The sequence below is a fragment of the Protopterus annectens genome, chromosome 17.part0, assembly GCF_019279795.1.
Source record: "Protopterus annectens isolate FY-2018-M chromosome 17.part0, PAN1.0, whole genome shotgun sequence".
Lineage (NCBI taxonomy): Eukaryota > Metazoa > Chordata > Ceratodontiformes > Protopteridae > Protopterus > Protopterus annectens.
Genome location: NC_056751.1, coordinates 123172907 through 123193567, shown reverse-complemented (window position 1 = coordinate 123193567; position 20661 = coordinate 123172907). Strand labels below are relative to the sequence as shown.

The window sequence follows — 20661 nt, the reverse complement described above, 5'->3', positions numbered from 1 at the left end:
GAAGAAGTAATATTAAACAAAATATAAGAAAGTTTTTTCACCCCAAAGGAAACTTATCTGAGCAGCAAAAAGCACAAGCAGACAGTCCATCTTCAAACATTGCTGAGGAGCTTACTCAGTGGCAGCAGCCTCAGGAGTGCACTCTTCAGAGGCAGTAAAGCTATGAAGGGCTGTGTGCCCAAACTTGTCTTAGTCAGCTCAGCTCACAGTGCTCGATAGTTTGTGCATGTGGAAGGTGCCCAGTAGCTTTGGAAGTTTGCCAGCTGTTATACCCTTGGCAGGATCTAACTCCCATACAGCCAGGGCTACTGCAGCAGTGATTAATATTCAGGACATTTAGCCCATATAACCCATTTAACATTACCTCAGTATGGCAAGTCCAAATCCTTTACAGGATGTGGCTTTGAAACCTCTGGGATTTCCAAGACTGCACTTCAAAGAAATCTTAGTACACTTGGAAAATCCAATGGGAAGAAATGGGATATGGAATGGACAGACAACACGCGATCCTGGCAGATGCAAGCTGGTGGACAACCATGTTGGCTTTAACATTAGGCCTCAGTTTTCCAGAAGGCACCATCTTGGGCCTCTGTTCACAGGCCAGTGATCACACCCTCTACTTGACTTCTGGGAACTTCCTTCTGTGAAAGGGGATACTGACCTTACTCTTGTAAATCACTACACATGCCTCAGGTGACTAGGTTCTCAGAATGGCTCGGGTAGCCAACAAGTCTGTCTCCAGGCCAGGCAGACATACAAGTAACCAAAAGCAAGGGGCAAGCAAAGCAGTTATGCCAGAACCTTTAGCAAAAACAGATGCTGATGGTGGGGGCTATGAACCTAGACCAAGACAAAGCAGATTAATCCAGACTGTCCCTGTATCCTGCTGTTTCTCCCCACGGCATCTGTTTTGTATTTCAGAGGTTGGTTACCAAAAGCCTTGGTCAATGCTATAAAGCAGAGACCTATTCCCGCTCTTGAGGTGTGAACTCTTGGAGAGACTGTCCTTTCCCTGGATTTCCTCAGAATGAACCTAGCACAGTGCAGACAGGAGTCTGCACTGTGCCCCAGGCAGAATAAAAAAAGGAGCAGGAATGAAAATCTTTATGGTTCCCCATTTGTTTCTTGTAGTCTATGCAATAATCAACCTTAAAATGTTTCAAAATTAGATTCACTGTCTGAAGAAAACAGTTTGTTTGTCTTTCGGCTTTTCCCGGTTAGGGGTCGCCACAGCGGAACTCCAGTCCACTAATGACTGGCAGTTGATTTTTACATACCGAGTTGCCAACCCTGACGCACAACCTTCAACGAAGGTAAGCCCAATTCATGTACGTCTCCACACACAAGACGCTCTAGCTGAGAATCGAACAGGAAGTCTTACTGTGAGGCGACAATGCTACCGCAGCACCACCACCGCAGTTACAAAATTTTCAGATGAGGTGCTTGTCAGTTCTCTAAAGCAAGCCAACCAATGGACTGAATGCTGAGACCAACCACAGAGCATCAGAAAGCATGACAAAAAATCTGGAAATTATATCAGCAATTGTCCCTTTTATACAACAATCATTAAAAAGGCAGTGGGAGGGAGTCTGGCAATGCCACGTGGGGAAGGTAGAGCCCTGGAAACCTGCTACCTGCAGGCAGGACAACCCACTGCTCAGAAAACAGTGAACAGTATGATAAACACAGCACTTGCCCTGACAACACTGTAATAAGCAGCATTTTTGAATTGCCTTGCTTTACCTTATGTAAAAACATAGGGAGTTAAAAAGATAATGGAGGAAAGGCAGAGAAAATGATTTCCAAAATTATGGAGAAGACAAATGTTATCCATGCCTCCAGTGTTGGCATACTGGTGTGCATGTCTAAATATAGGTGTGTATATATTATATACTTGTGTATATTTATAATAAATTATATGTAGATATATGCATAGACCAACACACACACACACACATATATATATATATATATATATATATATATATATACATATATACACACACACACACACCTTTACTGAATGCTCACTTAAGACACATGCAAACATATTTACATTAAAACTTAAATTTGTTCACATATACATTATATAGTTTTATGCAATTATCAATCTAACATTACATACATTGCTCAAGTCCTGCCTTCCATTAAACCTCACTCCTCAAAACATTAGTCTGAATGTACTGTTCTCAGAATTTCCATGTTTTTCTATGCAATTTGCTCCTACCCTTTCTAAAGATCCCACTTCCAGTTCTTTCATCCGTTACAATATTCACTACTTTAAATATAGTTGGTTTAGACTTTGGATTTCTATTTTCTAGTAATAGCTTTTTTGGCAGCCACCAGAATTAAACCTAACAAGACTTTACTATGTCTAGGCAATTCAGATACTGTATCCCAGCTCAAAAAAGTAGCTTCCTTGGTTATACTCATTTGCTCACCCAATACTGCTGACAGAGTACTCTATATGAAATTCTTAATGGCTGGCAACTCATTACACTTCCAAAATATATGTTCCCAGTTACTACTTTCATCCCCATCACACCATTTACTATCTACCTGAAAAAATCCTTTGGAGTCTGCTTGAGGTATAGAAATACCTATGTAAACTCTAAGCAAAAATCCTAAATCTAATAAAATTCATTGCGTTTTGGGAACCATATATATGTCCGCCCATTGTTTATTGGTGAAATGCTTATCCACTCTCTTCCAAGTCTTATCTAACTTCCTTCGATTAAATTCCTACAGTTATTGTGCTATATTTTATATGCCCTACCAACGTATCCCTTTAGCAGTTTCTGTTCTTGATTCAACTAAACTCAACCAGAGCAGGTCTTTCACTTGGGATTCAGATATCCCCTTCTCTTTGCCTATCAATTTGGATATCAATCCCTTGTACGGAAGGCAGTCTAGCCTGCAATCCAAATGTCTTCTTTGTCCTTTCCCATTGTATTCTCTCTCTCTAGTTACTTGCTCCAAATACCTTTGTTAGTTTTCTACAGTAATTTCCAGCTACCTCTTGCTCATCTTCTGTACCCCTAACTGCAGTCATCCCTATCAGCAGAATCTCCTCTCATGTTGGCTTAGTTCTTGGGATAATTTATGCTGCTTTATGAATATAATATTCTGTATGGCTGTTCTCAAAGATTTGCATCCAAAAATCACTCCTTGAATCTGCCCCCATCATCATCCATCCCTTTCCACTTTGAATTGTAGCTTTCTGCTTGCGTTATCTACATGAGCCTTAACTCTGTAGTGCCAAAATATCCCTTCAGATCAGGTAATCCTAAACCACTCTGTCCTACTGGAAGGATCTGGTACATGTATTCTTGAGCTGTTTTCTGGAGAAGCAAAAAGGACTCCTAGCACACCCACACACATGCAACTCCAGAAATACATCAGTGTAACATCAGCACAGGAGTTTGTCCTGCTCAACTTATCAGTTACAAGTTCTCAGAGATGGGATGTGAAGATGCCCTAATTCTGATTCCTAGGCAATACCCCATGCTTTAAGTAGTATACGCACATCAGGCAACAGTGGGTTCCTGTGTTTTTAGAGGGGGTTCATCACTGTGATGCTGTCAGGATATGCAGAGTCCCAGTGTTGCCAAATTATTTAAATGCTTTCACTACTGTAGACTATTAAGCCTACACATTTTTAACAGTGCTTCCTGTAACCAAAGGGTAAAGGGCTTAATTCCATCTGATTGAGCAAGTCACTTAACCAGACAGTGCTCTTGGGTCACCCCTGAAAAGGGACATTTATATTCAGAATGAACAAATGTATTAAAATAAAATGGTCACCCCATCCCTTTTATGCTGATGTGAAGTTTTTGAGGTTCTTGCTCCAGGTCCCTTAGATTTCAGCTCCCAATGTGATCGCCAGACTATATATGAGGTGACAGGCTGGGTTTCCTGGACTATCCTGGTGGAACCTCCAGATTTAAGTATACCAGATAAAGCTCTGAGGATTTTTTTTAAATGTAGAGCAGTGGTGGGACATGGCACAGAAGGACAAGGCATAGTGACACCATTTCCACTACAGTTGTGGTGTGTACAATTACAGCAGGGGTACCATTAAACATACTGCAGCATGCTAAGTAACTGCTCTTCCGGCAACTGGACACCACTCAGAAAAGCAGTTTGGAGAGGTCACAAAGGCTCTTAAGCTATGCATCCGGCACTACCCCCCCCTCCCGCCCTCCCCAAACAGGACTAATCTTAGCGATACTACATGGGATTTTGTTGAGTTTAGACACACTGAAAAGTTAGTGTAAATTGCACACTTTACCTTCTCTCAGGGGTTACCTAAATGAGGCAGTCAAGTTATGAGTGAAAGTGAGTGGTCTTTGTTCTGCAGTAGCCAGCCTCTGGAGCCAGATACTTTGTAAATACTCTAGGTGTTGCAGCTAAACCAAAGGATAATGAAGTAAACAGGTAAAAGGGTTGTCCTGGTTTCAAATCTAAGGAAATATCTGTCCACCCTGACTATGGATATGAAGGATGACCATTCAACCTTGCTGGAAGAACAGAAGCAGTATGCCTTGTAATGTTAACTTCGAGTTCTGGAACACACAAGGCCATCTTGGATTTGCTGAGATTAAAATTTCTATGCACTTTATGGTCCCTTTCTTGAAACTAGGAAAAAGAAAGTATGGGTAAGAAACATGTGCCTCCTCCTTTCCCTAAAACAAAATGGCCCCTTGAGACAGAATTCTATTAGCAAGGGGGAGGGGGGGGCATGTTTATTTGGTCCCTGGTACTTGGAAGGATCTCTCAGAATTTTGGTTCAGCTAAAGAATACTCCCTGTATCCCTGTCTTATAATCTGAAGTACCCACTTATCCAGAGTAATGGCCTTCCAATGCTTCATGAAGAGGCCTAGACAACCCACTATCTTTTGCTTTGGATGGGGGTGGAGGTGTATGCAGGTGGGGTTTGGGGAGTAGAAGAAAGGAAGAGTTTGGATACGTCACAGCTGTTCCTTCTCAGTCTCAACCAAAAGGACCACAGGCTTCCTTTTATGGTCCAATTATTATTTCTGTAGCCACCATTTTTGCCCCTTTGTCACCTCCTCCTCCTGTCTTAAATAGATTGGCCAGCTCTTCATGGGGTAGTTTCTCTCACATATATGAGATAAAGAATGAAAATGCTGCTTTACAGACTGCATAGTCTTTTCTTTCTCCTCCAAACACCCTCTCTGCAAGGGATCCAAAGAGAAGTTCTTTAATGAACATGGTTTTAACACTTACTTGGTCAGGCACAAACTGTGCTCTTACCCAGGCATGCCACCTTAATGACCCCCCCCCCACAACTGTTGATGCCCCGCACAATGGGCCCACAGCATCTGAGTCAAATCTGGAGGGTTTAGCAAGCTGGGCAAGGAATTTGCAAAAGCAAAACACTCATATCATTGTCTATCCCCATTTGTAGTCTTTAGCTGGTTTAGGAGAGACTACTGGAATCTTAGTGTGTGGACTGGAAAGGCCATGGTAGCAGAGGTACACATTTTCTTTCCAAATCTGTTGAGGATCTCTATTTCTTTGTTTACTGGGAAGTGCCGACTGGGGTTTATCCCATTTTCAGCAGAGGCCTGGGAGAAAAGCTCCATGTACCAGGCAATTACATTTAAAGAAAAAATGACATTTTGTAAAATACATGGGAGTTTACACAAACAATTATATGAATACATCTAGAACACATTATACAACATACAGTAGCATAGATGGGTAACCACAGCAGAGCTAGTGAGAGAGAGATGGCTAGAAAGGTGCTTGGTGTGACATCTGGAAAGAGGAAGGAGGACAAGGAGACTTGGTGATGGAATGAAGTAGTACAGGAGAGTATACAGAAAAAGAGGTTGGCGAAGAAGTGGGATTGTCAGAGAGATTAAGTAGACAAGAGTACAAAGAGATGAGGTGCATGGCAAAGAGAGGCTGCTGAGGATAAGGCGTATGAAGAGCTGTATAAAAGGTTAGACACTAAGGAGGGAGAAAAGGACCTGTACCAATTGGCTAGACAGAGGGACCGAGCTAGTAAAGATGTGCAGCAGGTAAGGGTGATAAAGGATAACGAGGGAAACGCACTCACAAGCAAAGAGAGCGTGTTGAGCAGATGGAAAGAGTACTTTGAGTGGTTGATGAATGAAGAGAATGAGAGAGAGAAGGTTGGATGATGTGCGGATAGTGAATCCTGAAGTGCAATGGATTAGCAAGGAGGAAGTAAGGATAGCTATGAAGAGGATGAAGAACTGAAAGGCTGTTGGTCCAGATGACATACCTGTGGAAGAATGGAGGTGTTTAGGTGAAATGGCAGTGGAGTTTTTAACTAGATTGTTTAATGAAATTTTGAAAAGTGAGGATGCCTGGGGAATGGAGAAAAAGTGTTTTTGTACCGATTTATAAGAATAAGGGTGATGTGCAGAGCTGCAGTAACTACAGAGGGATTAAACTGGTCACAGCATGAAGTTATGGGAAAGAGTAGTGGAAGCTAGGTTAAGAAGGGAGGTGATGATTAGTGATCAGCAGTATAGTTTCATGCCAGGAAAGAGCACTACAGATGCGATATTTGCTCTGAGAGTGTTGATGGAGAAGTACAGAGAAGGTTAGGAGTTGCATTGTGTCTTTGTGGATTGAGAGAAAGCATATGACAGGGTGCCTAGAGAGGAGTTGTGGTATTGTATGAGGAAGTCGGGAGTGTCAAGAAGTATGTAATAGTGGTACAGGATATGTATGAGGGTAGTGTCAGCCGTGAGGTCTGCGATGGAAGGGACGGATGCGTTTAAGGTGGGATTACATCAAGGATCAGCTCTGAACCCTTTCTTATTTGCAATGGTGATGGACAGGTTGACAGACAAGATCAGACATGAGTCCCCGTGGACTATGATGTTTGCAGATGACATTGTGATCTGTAGTGAGAGTAGGAAACAGGTGGAGACGACCCTGGAGAGGTGGAGATATGCTCTAGAGAGAAGAGGAATGAAGGTCAGCAGGACTAAGACAGAATATGTGTGTGTGAATGAGAGGGAGGCTAGAGGAACGGTGAGGTTGCAGGGAGTAGAGGGGGCGAAGGTGGATGAGTTTAAGTACTTGGGATCAACAGTTCAAAGTAAAGGTGAGTGTGGAAGAGAGGTGAAAGAGTATAGGCAGGATGGAGTGGGTGGAGAAGAGTGTCAGGAGTGATTTGTGACAAACGAGTACCAGTAAGAGTGAAAGGGAAGGTCTACAAGAGGGTAGTGAGACCAGCTATGTTATATGGGTTGGAGACAGTGGCACTGACAAAAAGGCAGGAGTCAGAGCTCGACGTGGCAGAGTTAAAGATGTTAAGATTTGCACTGGGTGTGATGAGGATGGACAGTATTAGGAATAAGTATATTAGAGGCTCAGCCCAGGTTGGAAGGTTTGGAGAGAAAGCCAGAGGCAAGATTATGTTGGTTTGGACATGTGCTGAGGAAGGATGCAGAGTATATTGGGGAAAAAGATGCTAAGGATGAAGCTACCAAGTAACAGGAAGAGGGAGGCCTAAGAAGGTTTATGGATGTGTTGAGAGAGGACATGCAGGTGGTTGGTGTGACAGAGCAAGATGCAGAGGACAGGAAGAAATGGAAACAGTTGATCTGCTGTGGCAATCCCTAACGGGAGCAGCCGAAAGAAGTAGCCTATGAATGTAAAGAAATACACCTTTCCTTTCGTGAGGTAGTTGGTACAAAGAAATTACACAGACAACAGATGTATTATGTAATGTCCTTATTTGGAAGTACAGAGAATGGTAAGAAAGGAAGCAAAGGATTTAGCAGAAGGTAGAAACTTAGAAGTAGTTATATGAAACATTAGGTAGATTGAGGTAGAGCGCTTGTATAGACAAGAAGAGGTAATGGTAATTTCCTGGCAAATGGAAGTTTTGTAGGAGAGAAAGTAGGTAGAGGGTTGAGCAGCAGTCTGTAGAATAGTGTAAATGACAGACGCGAGAGAATATAAAGTGAGACTCTTACTGACAGAGAAGTTGCATGAGGAAGATTAGGGTACCGAAAGGTTAAGCAAAGTAGTTACATGAAGCAATAACTGATGGTGGCATTTAGGTTGCCACTATGAGATGTACTGACAGGAGACTTAGTACTTCACTTGCTGTAATCCATGGACATTACAGCTGGGCCCATTTTAAGGACTTAGAGTTATTGACCTTGTAAAAGCAGTCTGGCTACCTAGCAGCAGGAAATTGAAAATGTAGCTCTAAGAATGCAATAGCAAAAGCATCTTCCAAGGGCTTCTATGACTAGAGGAATGACTAAAGGCTTGGGGTGACGAAGTCGCTTACTTGGGCCTTGAAAAATTTCTTAGCTTCCCATACGAACCTCATTCTTATCCTATGGGGGAGATGCAACGAATAAAATATATCAGTGACAGACTTATACAAGCAGAGGTAAAGGCATTTGCTCTACATATGCCTTTACTCGCATGGATGAACTGATCTAAGAATCCAAATGGGACAAGGACTCCCTTTTTTCTTTTCAAAAGGGGCCTCAAACACCAATTGTTTTTCAGTTTAGCAGTCTGTTCTCAGCCATTCCATAAAGTTCTGGACCAACCTGAAAAAACTTCAGAGGAAGTCTAGGATGGGGAAATTAAAGAACCTGTCCAGCAAAGGTTATGGTAGGCTAACAGATGCCAGTTAGGTTTGGACATGGGAACCACACTACAGGACTTGGGTTGTGGACTGGTGTAAGGTACCAGTGACCCTCACATATAAAAAAATGAAAGAATGCTGCCCTCACACTTCCAGACTAATACAGATGCTGGAACAAGAGGCCTTCAGACCAAAAAAGGTGGACTTGGTTCAGGAGGACATGCCTACAACCAAGAGCATGGCAGCCTACAGAGTTGTCGCAGGAGAGACTTAAAACCACACACCATAATAAAGGAATGCAAAGATGCCACAATGAATCCAATTCCCTTGACACTAGGGTCCTTACAGACTATCACTGGTCTCCTGGTACATCTCTATGGGGAGTTCCTCCAATTACTTCTGCTTTTTGTAGTGATACCACAGATTGACCTAGCCAATGACTCTGTGGTCTAAGACCAAGATTCCTGAATTCTGAGCTACGCAGTCCTGTCTAGCTCTGGTTTTCTGCTTGCCTGCCATCTGGTTAAACCTGGAAAAAGGGGGTACAACTGGCTATACCCTGTTCAGAATGGACATTCTCCTCCATTCCTTACAGAAAACTGTACAAGGCTCTATAAAGTGATTTGAGTTCAAATATTACTCTGATGTGGAACAAAATGTAATGGACACTGTAAATGTCAGTTTATAGATTGGGGGGTGGGGTCAGAAGGTCAGGAACTCATTAAAGTTACAAAGGTAGGACAAGGGAGGATACAGGAAAGAAAAATGTCTCACTGCGTTGGTGTCAGGCAGAGGACTTTTTCAAAGATGCTACTAGAAACGCTGAAATATCAGAAGTTAGAAGACTTATCCAAAGAGGTGTCCCTGTTAAACTAAACTGTCTAAGCAAGTCACCTGAAACAGTTAGTACAACATCAGCTCTGAATAACAGTTTGAAGTTCTGTCACTCTGGAAGATTACTGAAATTGCAGACAGTTCATGAACTGAAGAAAGACAAAGACCTAAAATGCATTTAGTGCGCCCCAAAAGTACTTAATTACATTTCCCAAAATATTAATAAATGCCATTGATTACATTATAAAAAGCTTAAACATTTAAAGCAATACTTCTGAAAGTGCAGCATTAAAGTGCTAACTATATTACAATGTTTAAAGAAAAATGCATCTGCATCATCCATCTCAAAAGGGAATCTTTTGGGTTCTGAAAAGGAATGTTAAGTGCACATGTCCCACTAGCTGGACTCCTTGGACTTACTCAGGGTCCCATGTGTCTCACATGGTCTGGTTTCTTGTGCACCAGTCTGAAAGATGGAGTTGGCACCTAATTTCAAATTTTCTGAAAACCAAATGTCACAAGTAAAACTGCCAACACCAAGAACACCAGCAGAACTGAAATATTGTATGTAAACATGGTTCACAAATACACAATCTGGCTATCCTGGAAAATTACAAATCAAGTCCCACATTCAGCCATTAAGTTTCCAAACTAAGCTTTAATAGTGTAAGTAACTGGTCCCTCAAAAACAATTTTGAAAAAGCTTATCCCTACATATTTCTATGAAAGTCACTTTACATCAACAGTGCTTGATAATTTCTATGATGAAATAAAAATACCTGGTTGTGATCAGGGAAAGGAATAATGGATGCACAGACACCGAGAATCATTGATGGGTGAATCTCACAGTGTGTGTAGGTGGAACAGTAGGCAACTCCTTTCTCCTGAAGGTCATCTGGGGTCATAGCCAACATCACAGTCTCCTCTTCAAGAGTATCAATATACTCTACAACACCACTGGCTACGAGATCCTGCCAACTAAAACAAATTAAGTTCAGCCATAGTGTTAAATGGTTTGAGTAAACATTTTACAACTCCAGCTATTCAGTTCTGAATTTTACAGCTCTAAGAACTTATACTGCCACTGATCCTAAGTCTCCAGAATTTCCTCCATTTTGTCAAGGGCATCAGGCATGTGCTTTTCAGTCAATACTGGCAGTAACCTCCTCAAGAGACAAGAGCAGTATGGTGCCAAGAAGCAGAGTACAAAGTACAGCTGTCCAAGTACTTACCATAAATGTGAATCTTCAAACATCTTCACTGTTGCAGTAACTATTCTTGGGATTTCCTGTTCTGCAGAAACCACAGGCAGGCCAAATACAGACTTTTTCCATTCCCGACATGGCCTGGAGAGCTCTCTACCTTCCATCGAGATATTGGGGTGCAACTGGTCAGCCAGTGTCACTTATCACATCTTTCTTGCCTTCTAACAGGATGTCCCACTCTCTTTGGGGTCCTGCCATGTGTCCGTAGAATAACTAGGAATTATAAAGGGGAAGCTGACCTAAACAGGGGTGGGAGAAGGGTCATCCATTCTTCCCACTCACACTGGAATAAGATAAAAGAAATACCTTGCTTTAAGTGGCGTAGAAGACTGTTCCACAGAAGAAATCTCTAATGCACTTTTCTCCTTCCAACATGCTCTATTTATGTTGTGGAAGACACAACAATCCCTTTGGCTTGGTGTTTATGCCCCCAATGGAATTAAGAATGAGTGACTAGTCTGACAGAATAGGGTCTGCTGAGGCTCTATAAACAAGGCAGAGGTCACCTGTCAGCAACCAAAGGCTTACACTATGCTAACAACCACTAGGGCCTTTAAGTCTAGCCATACATCTCAAATCTCTAAGTTATAACATCCTTGTGTAAGCAGGGGCTTGAGAAATTAAACACCAGCAAGCAGAGGCCTAGGACAGTAACTATTTACATAATGCTTGTGGTCATTAGCAAAACAAATGCCAAGCCAGGGTGAATTTCTGATTCCCCATCCACTTGTCCAAGTTAAATAGGAAGAAACTGCTTCATATGGATGGAGAGAGCCTGTTCCAGAGAAGGGGTAGACTCTGGGATACACAAATTTCTCTAGCAGATCCTGTTTATATCAGAGGCAAAGTTTAAGTATTTAGAACAGGTAATTCTGGTACTGTTTTGCAGATATGCAGGAAGTCCACAGTGTGATCCGAAGATGCCTTGCATGTCAGACAAACCTCTCAACAGCCTGTAACAGACAAAATACAGCGACAGGGCTTTGAAGCAGTCTGCACTGGACAGGTTTACTTACACCATGTATTCATTTAATTAGGAATCTGTTTATGTTCCAGTTGTTGGATGTGCCTGGTTAAGTGCATACCAAAGGGAACACTGTACTTGATAGTGCTAATAAGTGCCGGATACAATGAAACAATGACCTCCTTGGACCTAGATGCTACGTCTTCGTTTATAAGTTGTGTAACACACAGTGACTTCCTCACTACTGTAGACATGCGATCGTTAAAGGAAGATTACTGTGTGTGTATACTCAAATCCCAGGCTATTGGGCCGACTCTTAGGAGTGTGTTGTCAACATGGTAGTTACTGGGGGTGGCCATTTCCCAAAGGATACTATTGTGCACTTCTTGGCATTAAGTTTAGTCCATGTCTCTTACCAGTTACTTGTGACCGCCCGTCTTGAAGTACATTGCTGTAGGTGGTGGATTCTACTACTGCTCCTAATTTACAACTGTCTGCAAATCTGGTCAGAGGACCCGGACATTGGCCTTAAACTTCAGAGAAGAAGATGCCAAAAAGGCGATGTCCCAGGACAGATCCTTCAGGACTCTGCTGGTGACTAGCCTCTCTATAAAAGGTGGCCGCCCCAGTTCTAACTTCATGGGTTCTGGCTGTGAGCCAGCTGGCTATCCACTTGATACAAAGGTTTATACCTAAACTCGAGTTAGGTCAACAATACCACAGATGGGTATCGTCTAATGCCTTGGCCAGGTAAAGGCAGGCAGTGTGAACCTTTCTGCCCTCATCCAATACTCTAGTGACCTTCTTAAAGTGCAACAGGTTCAGTAGACAGTCTGCCCTAGACAAAAAAAAGGGTTGGGTCCAGTGTCTGGAATACATCTCAAACTTTCAGCTTAAGTACTTTTTGAGCTTGGGGATAGAGGAGGAAATCCTTATCAAAGGCAGCAGACCTGTGATTAAGGTGGAGGTCCCCAACTGCTAAAATCTGGGCAACCAGAGAACAGGCTTAGTCTTTGGTAGTCTGGGCATGAAATTGGGTGTGGCATCAGTCTGTTGGATCTCAGGTCAAGAGGTGAGGGCCGTGACCTGAATCTGATCCCCTGGGATGTCATGGACATAAAAGGGATTTGACCCTCTCCCCCCCTACGTAAAGATGATCTTGGAGTCAGAATCAGGTGCCAGCCCAGCAGCTCTAGACTAAACTGGTTCCTGGGAAAATTCAACTAAACTGGATAACTGGGACACAGTAGGCATGGCAACCTCCAAATGGAGAGAGTGGCGTCTGGGAGTACTCAGCCAGAATGGACATCTGCGGCACAGCAAACAAGGTAGCCTCCAAATGGGTCTTGCTAAAAGACACAGCACAGTGGGATATTACCGGATTTTAAGGGCACTTCCCCAAACTACCTTGGGCTTAGACCTGCTGAGACAGAAATCGGTGGATACCATAATGAGAACATATCCAAGAGACCAACATACTGAGACACTGATGCTTTGGACTCTGATAGAAAAAAAAATTAAAATGATGGTGGTTAGTGACCCTTTAAACCCAATGTCCTGGCATTGGAATTCAGAATATTTGCCAATCCTGGGGGGGGGGTCTCTAGTAGCCAGGTGAGTCACAGACTTCTGCAAGGTAGGAAATCCTAAGCATGACTTCTGGAGTGGTGGTGAAGTATAATGAACATCTTGCCATAACTGTAAATGGCCAACTTCACCATGTCTTGGGACTTGTACAAAACACTTAAGAGCTCTCCTGACTTCCGCAGCTTAGCCTATTCATCAGGATGCCGGTGGCACATGGGGTACCCACCTGAACCAATCTATTTTATTTTGTCCTGATACTGTACTTTTGTATGGTCTGAAGCCCTGGCACTGACTGCCCCTGCTGCTGGAGGCAATTCCCAGAAATACAGTCCAACCAGAATGCCTCCAATCGGTCTCTCCAGGCTTAAAGCCAACCTAAGGAGATAAGGCATCTGGAAAAGGTGAAAGGGAAGGCAACAGGAAAGTTTTCTTGCACATAGCTATCTGCAACTTTGAAATCCTTCTAGTGGAGGTAACTGGCACTAGCACAAAGTTTTCCAGGTTGCATGCCTCAGTGGAGTTGTGGCAGCATCTTGTTCAAAGGGTGGCAAGGTTAGTTCTTTTCCAGAACACAGCTGACAGTCTTTTGGTGGAGCAATTTGTTCTTAAAGGAACTTATGTGTAAAACTGAAAAATCACTTTACTGGCAGCAAGAAACAAGAGGGGGGGGGGGTTAGGTTATGGTAGCCTAACAAATTGCTGAAGCATGCATCTTACTAAGGCCCAAGACAACCGCACTCCAGGGAGGATTTTTTCCATTTAGCGAGCAAATATTCTCATTTTGTTTTCTAATTTCCCTCTGATTGTAGAGCATACCCTCTAAGAAACCTAACTGGAATGAGTGCTACACCCACACACAGTCCTACAGTTCTCAGGTCACACTGCACGACTGGAATTTGCGTGTTCAGGGGTCTAGATACGGAAATAAAATTATGCTCTGTCAGACTCCACAAAAGGGAGACCTAACGCTACCCTGGCAAAAAGGGGACTATAATTAGCATTTTTGTACACTCATCTTTTTTATATCCTTCTGGGGATTGACTGTATTGTAGAAAGTATAAAGCAGGCTGGCTATCTTACACAAAAGACATCTGCTACCCATTCCTCTACTTCTGGTATCCTGCTGCAAAACTTTGTAAATTCTTTTCTGGAAAAGCAAACTGGTCCATTCTTGGCATCCCTTACTTGTGAACCACAACCAGAAATGTTCCCACTTAACATCCACTCATGCACCTCTGCCTCTGTCCTGCTAAAAAAATTCTCCAGAGATGTGATTCAAGCCTGAAGGTCATGCCTGGCCCCAGAGGTCAGATCCAATCCTTGCACTCCTAACCTGCATAACCGATAGGAATGTAATCCTTCCCCTGCTTGATGGCTTTGTATGACTTATTGATGTCCACTTGACAATGGGAAATCTTAACCCCTTGATGGGTATTAACTGCCAGCATTTATTTCATGCTCTTTCTTCCTCAAGCCTTTGTCCTAGACCCCCCCCCCCAACACTCCGCTCTCCAAAAAGGACTTCATAGCTAGTGTTCAAAGAGAACATAATGAACATCTTGGCCCAGCTTGAAAGGTACTACAAATGCAGAACCAATTGCTGGATCCTCCATTAGCTTTTTTCTTGATGCAAGACACTCATTCGCACACCATCCCTTTCTTACTCCTTAACCATTACTATGGAGTTTAATCTCCTTTCATCCCTTTTTTCATCTCTCTAATCTCACCTCTATCAAATTCCACAACCTAGAGCCCAACTCCCCTACATCCTACTATTCTACAAACACCAATACCCACTACTCTCCCATATCATCCACTATACTCACACTGACTACACACACTCCCTAAAATTAGACCCCCCCTCCTTATACCTCTATACTTCATACAAAAATAAAATTTCTCCCTCCTTACCACACACTACCTCTGCAACATCATTCAACTATGTGGCAACAGTCACCCTAATCCAGGCTCGCACTACAACTCATCTAATTCCAACTCAACTGCCATACTTTTGCAAGCATCCAACCCTAGCCTCAAACATCTCTCAATATTCACAGCATACTTGCAACATAATTTCACACTTGGGATAGGCCAATACTCAATTTCTCTAAAACATGGCTAAATCCACATAATGACCTTCCCCCACTGGCTACATTTTACACCTCAACAGAGCACATAAAAAAGGTGGAGGTGCTGCAGTCATGTACTCTGATGTCCTAATCTTGTCCCCCCTAATCAATACACCCTCCATCATGGCAAACTAAACCACAAAACCCTTACAATAGCTGCTATCTATATACCCCTGGAGATAACCTACCCTTGTTAGAACAGATTCTTCACTGGATTACTGACATAATACATAATGAAACTCATACTAGGTGATGTTAATTGGCTTTCCTTTACCTCTAACTCCACTACTACAAGTATAAACCTACATGGCTTCACTCAACTTATCTCTTCTCAGACCTTTTCTCACAAACCTAACACCAATTATATCCTTGACGGGATTATTGTCTCTCATCCTAACCTCTACCAACACTCTGAATCCCTTCCAGACTGAATTAGTGATTACTCCCAAATATGTGTCCAAAGATTCGCCCCTCACCAAACTAGGTCTCACAAACTCAAGGAATGCCATAAGCTACTCATCTTCAACCCTGACACCTTCAAGAACTCTCTCTGCAGCTGACAGACTCTCTTGACGAAGCTGCTCATCAATTCAACTCCATCTGGCTAAACACTCTAAACTCCCTTGCCCCTCCCAGAATTTAATTTTATTTTTATTTTACATTTGTTAACCGGGATAATCCAACTGGATCAGGTCCATTTTCAGTGGAGTCATGGGGAGAAAAGCTCCACAGGTTATATGTTAACAAGTGACATAAGTCATAGATATAAAATTATCCTAGGTAGTGGCATGCGCATTAATTTTACAAAGTATAATTTATCTAAAGGTAGTGGCATACACAATAGTTGAAACAAAGCAGATACAGTCATTGCAACACTTTCCAAAACTTACCATCATTACAAAAGTATATGCAGAAATAGGGAGGAGTGCCAGTAGTGACATACACAATAGCTAAAACAAAAATATTGTTAGAGTCTCAAATCACACAGCTCACCCTGACTCACCAGTTCTACCTTGTCTCTCATTCAAAACAGAGATTCTGCATGGAAACTCTGGTTTAAGAGAAAGTTGCACTTACACCTCCAAACCAGGCTAAAAAACACAAACATTGATAAAAATTTCTACCACGCACCTCTAATTAAACTCTACCATACAACCCCCAAAAAATTTGGAATACCGTCAACCAAATTCTCAACCCGGAAACCCCTCGACACCAAATCCCTGCCCTAATAATTCACTTCTAGAAAAGTACAGTTTTGTACCTACCATAAATGTACGTTAGAGCGTCTTCACTGCTGCAGTCATTACACTTGGGTTATTCTGCCGTCAGGTGGCCCTGCAGTCGGCCAGAGTTCCAAAGTCTTGGTCCGGCATCGGTTGCTGTCGCTTCTTCCCGGACGTCAGTGCGCCAGGGGTATACAAGAAGCAGCAGACGCCATTTTCTTCAGTTTTCCTTGCCCCAGATGTCAGGTGCCCCCAAAAGTATAGGCGATACATATTGCTTACAAAACATACACAAGGTAAAAACATAACCTTTAGTAGCAGCAAATACACCACATAAAAAGTATGGTGTAGAAAAATATAGATAAAATCCAGCTAAGAAAGAGGGGAAGGCGGGTGGGTAACCAGGACTGCAGCAGTGAAGACACTAACATCAACATTTATGGTAGGTACAAAACTGTACTATGTTCATAGTGTTTCACTGCTGCAGTCATTACACTTGGGAAGAATCCCAAAGCTGAGTCAGGGTGGCTGGTTCTAGAGAGGATTTGGTGTGGCTTCGAGGCCCTGCAGCACTGCAGTGGCAAAGTCAGCTCTGGATCTGGAGTAAAGAGACAAGTGGTAATGCTTGGTAAAGGTGTGCACTGAACTCCAAGTTGCAGCTTCTAAAATGTCCTTGGTAGGTACTCCTCTAAGATGGGCAGTAGAAGTTGCAGTTGCCCTGGTGGAATGTGGTCTAATGTTAGATAGTACAGGCTTCCCATGCTGTGTGTAGCAGAACTGGATACAGTGCCCTATCCACTTTGAAATGGTCTGCTTTGAAATAGCCTTTCCCTGTGATCTTGCAGCATAGGATACAAACAATTGCTCAGTTTTCCTGAAAGCTTTTGTTTTGTCCAAGTAGAAGCGTAATTGTCTGTGTATGTCCAAGAAATGTAGAATTCTCTCCCCTTTATTCTGGGGGTTTGGATAAAATGTTGACAAGTGAATAGTTTGGTTGAGGGCCACACTGGATACCATCTTAGGCATAAATGAAGAGTTTGTTCTTAAGTAAACCTTGTCTTGGTGAAAAATGATGAAGGGCTCCACTGCCATTAGTGCCTGTAGTTCTGAGACTCTTCGTACTGAGGTTGCCAGTAGCAGGGCAGTTTTCCATGATATGTTTTATTTCTGCCACAAGAAACCAGTGTTTCGAGGTTGCAGTACACCAATAAATATCCAAATTAATCCAAAAGGCTTTATTGTACTTCTTACTATTATATTATAATATACTATATTATACTTCTTCAGATACAATAGGAACATAATTTCCAAAGGGTTTTATACAGAATTGTATCTTCAATCATTCAATTAGCTTTCATTGATAAGTCAATTTAAAGAAACAAAAACATTATAATATTATGAATACATGCAACCATCAGCATTTGTTTAATGTTTTAGGGTTTTGTATACGAAGATACAGCATTTTATTTGTTTATATGACTTATCAGGGCTTTTGTTTCTTTAAATTGACTTATCAATGAAAGCTAATTGAATGATTGAAGACACAATTCTGTATAAACCCCTTTGGAAATTATGTTCCTATTGTATCTGAAGTCTTAGTGTGGACGAAAACGTTTGTAATATTGGATTTTGCCTTCGTTAATTTGCCTTATACAATAAAGCCTTTTGGATTCATTTGGATATTTATTGGTGTACTGCAACCTCGAAACACTGGTTTGTTGTGGCTTGTCTGGTATTACCAGTGTATGGCTTTTTTTTTCTCTACATGTTTTATTTCTGCTGCATTGGCTGGCTCAAAGGGAGGTAAAGTGAGTTTTTCCAAGACAAAATTGAGGTCCCAAGTAGGTGTTGGTGCTCTCCGGGGCGGTCTTATGTTTTCTGCCCCTGTGAGGTACTGCTTTAGCAATGGATGAGAGAAAATAGGAGGATTTGTGTTATGAGCTGAGGTGGCAGAAGCATGGATCTTACTGGATGAGGAGGATAGTCCTTTGTTCAGCATCTCAGTTAAGTATTGTAGTATCTGAGGTATGTTAGGGACAAGAGGGTCAAGGCTTTGAGCCTGGTTCCAGGCACAGAATCTCTTCTACTTTTCTGAATAAGATTTCCTGGTGCTAGGCCTTCTGGCCTCCAAAATGACATCAAAAACAGCTTTTGAGAGAGATGTTGCCTGTTTGGCTAATGAATCTGCCATGCAGCCAGCGATAAGGTTTTGAGCAGACTGTGTAGGATCTGATTGTTTTGTTGAATGAGCTGGTGTGGAATTTGAGGCAAAATCCAAGGTGGGCCTTGCGCCAAGTTCTTTAAGATAGGGTACCAATGTTGGCGTGGCCAGTCTGGAGCAATCAGAATCTGTGGTTTTTCTTGTCTGGCTTTTAGGAGAACCTACGAAAGGAGAGGCAGAGGAGAGAAGACAAACGTGTAGGCTTTTCCAGCTGAACGAAAGAGCATCCACTTTCCATGCTTGTGTGTGATAAGTCCTTGTGCAGAATTTTTGTAGTTGGCAGTTCAGTGGGGAGGCAAAGAGATCTATGTATGGGCACCCCCATTTTTGCATTATCATGCTGAAAACTTGTGGATTTAATTTCCACTCATGAGGATCCATGATGTTTCTGCTTAGGTCATCTGCCAGAGTATTTTTATTTCCTGGCAGGAATTGTGCTTGCAGATGAACTTGATAAGTTAGAGCTGTGTTCCACAAGGTCATGGCTTGTCTGCATAGGGGGTAAGAATGAGTGCACCCTTGCTTGTTTATGCACCACATTACTATGGTGTTGTCTGTCTTTAATAACAATGGTCCTGGATGCAGAAGGTCCTTGAAAGCTGTTAGGGCATTTTGTACAGCCAACATCTCTTTTTGATTGAGGTGTAGATGCATTTGGTCTGTGGTCCATTTGCCCTGAATACATTTTCCTGCCATGTGTGCTCCCCAGGCATAATCCGAAGCATCTTTTGTTAAAGTCTGCCTGGCTGTGGGTAGTGTGAAAGGCTGACCCTTGTTGAGGTGACATGCCTGTGCCCACCATCGAAACCCCTGTTGCAGGCAGGGAATTAGTGGTATTACCGTTTCCAAGCTGTGAGTGTTGATTCCAAACACTTTTTAGGTACCATTGTAATTTCCTCATATGCAGTCTGGCATATGGAATTAGAAGTATGCAGGATGCCTTGAATCCCAAGGCCTGCAGAATTTTTCTTGCAGGAGTTGGGACTTTGTTGCCATCAATTGAAAATACTGAGTCAGTTGTCCTTGTTTGTCTGGCGTGAGATAAACCATCTGGGCCGTTGTATTTAAGCTGGCACCCAGGAATATTATCTCTTGTGAGGGCACTAGTTTTTACTTCTTTTCGTTTACTGTGTACCCTAGGCAACTTAACTTTTTTACAAACACCAGATGCTTTAGAAGAATGCCCTTGCTCTTTGCTTGAAATCAGGCAGTCGTCCAGATATGGATAAATTTGAATTCCTTTTTGTCTGCAAAATGCAACTACTGGTGCCAGGCACTTTGTGAAGAACCTGGGCGCAGTAGATAAGCCAAAGGGCAGTGCAGAGAATTGGTAGTGCATTGAACCAGCTATGAATCTGAGGTATCTTCTGCAATTTTGTCCGATAGGGACATGCAGGTATGCCTGAGGTCCAAAGTAACAAGCCAAGCTTTCTTGCCCAACATGGGAAGGAGCTGGTGTAGTGTCAACATTTTGAATTTCGGAACATCCAGGTAAGTATTTAAAATGGAAAGGTCTAGAATGGGTCACCAGGCTCTGTCCTTTCTGGGGACCAGGAAGAGTCTTGAGTGAAAACCTTGTCCTTGTTCCTGTTTTGGTACTTTTTGAATAGCTCTCATGTCCACAAGGGCTGTAATTTGTTTTTGTGCCTCTGCCCATTGGTTTTGTGGCAGGTCTGGCATTCCATTTAGCCGTGGTAAAGTGTGTAAGTGGAACCTTTAACTTTGACACACAATATTCAGCACCCATTTGTCCTGGGTGATTGTTTGCCAGTTTTGTGAAAAAAGTGCTAGTTTCCCCCCTAAGGGAGCTGCCAACA

The 20661-nt window shown here is 42.5% G+C and overlaps 1 protein-coding gene across 1 annotated transcript in view; it reads right to left on the bottom strand.

The window, feature by feature from the left end:
- POLR2B (RNA polymerase II subunit B) overlaps nucleotides 1–20661 on the bottom strand; it is a 1548892-nt gene that overhangs the window by 647748 nt on the left and 880483 nt on the right. Inside the window, exon 13 of the mRNA XM_044059158.1 lies at nucleotides 10235–10433. Within this exon, the coding sequence (XP_043915093.1) occupies nucleotides 10235–10433 (199 nt within the window). The remainder of the gene's footprint in view (nucleotides 1–10234; nucleotides 10434–20661) is intronic.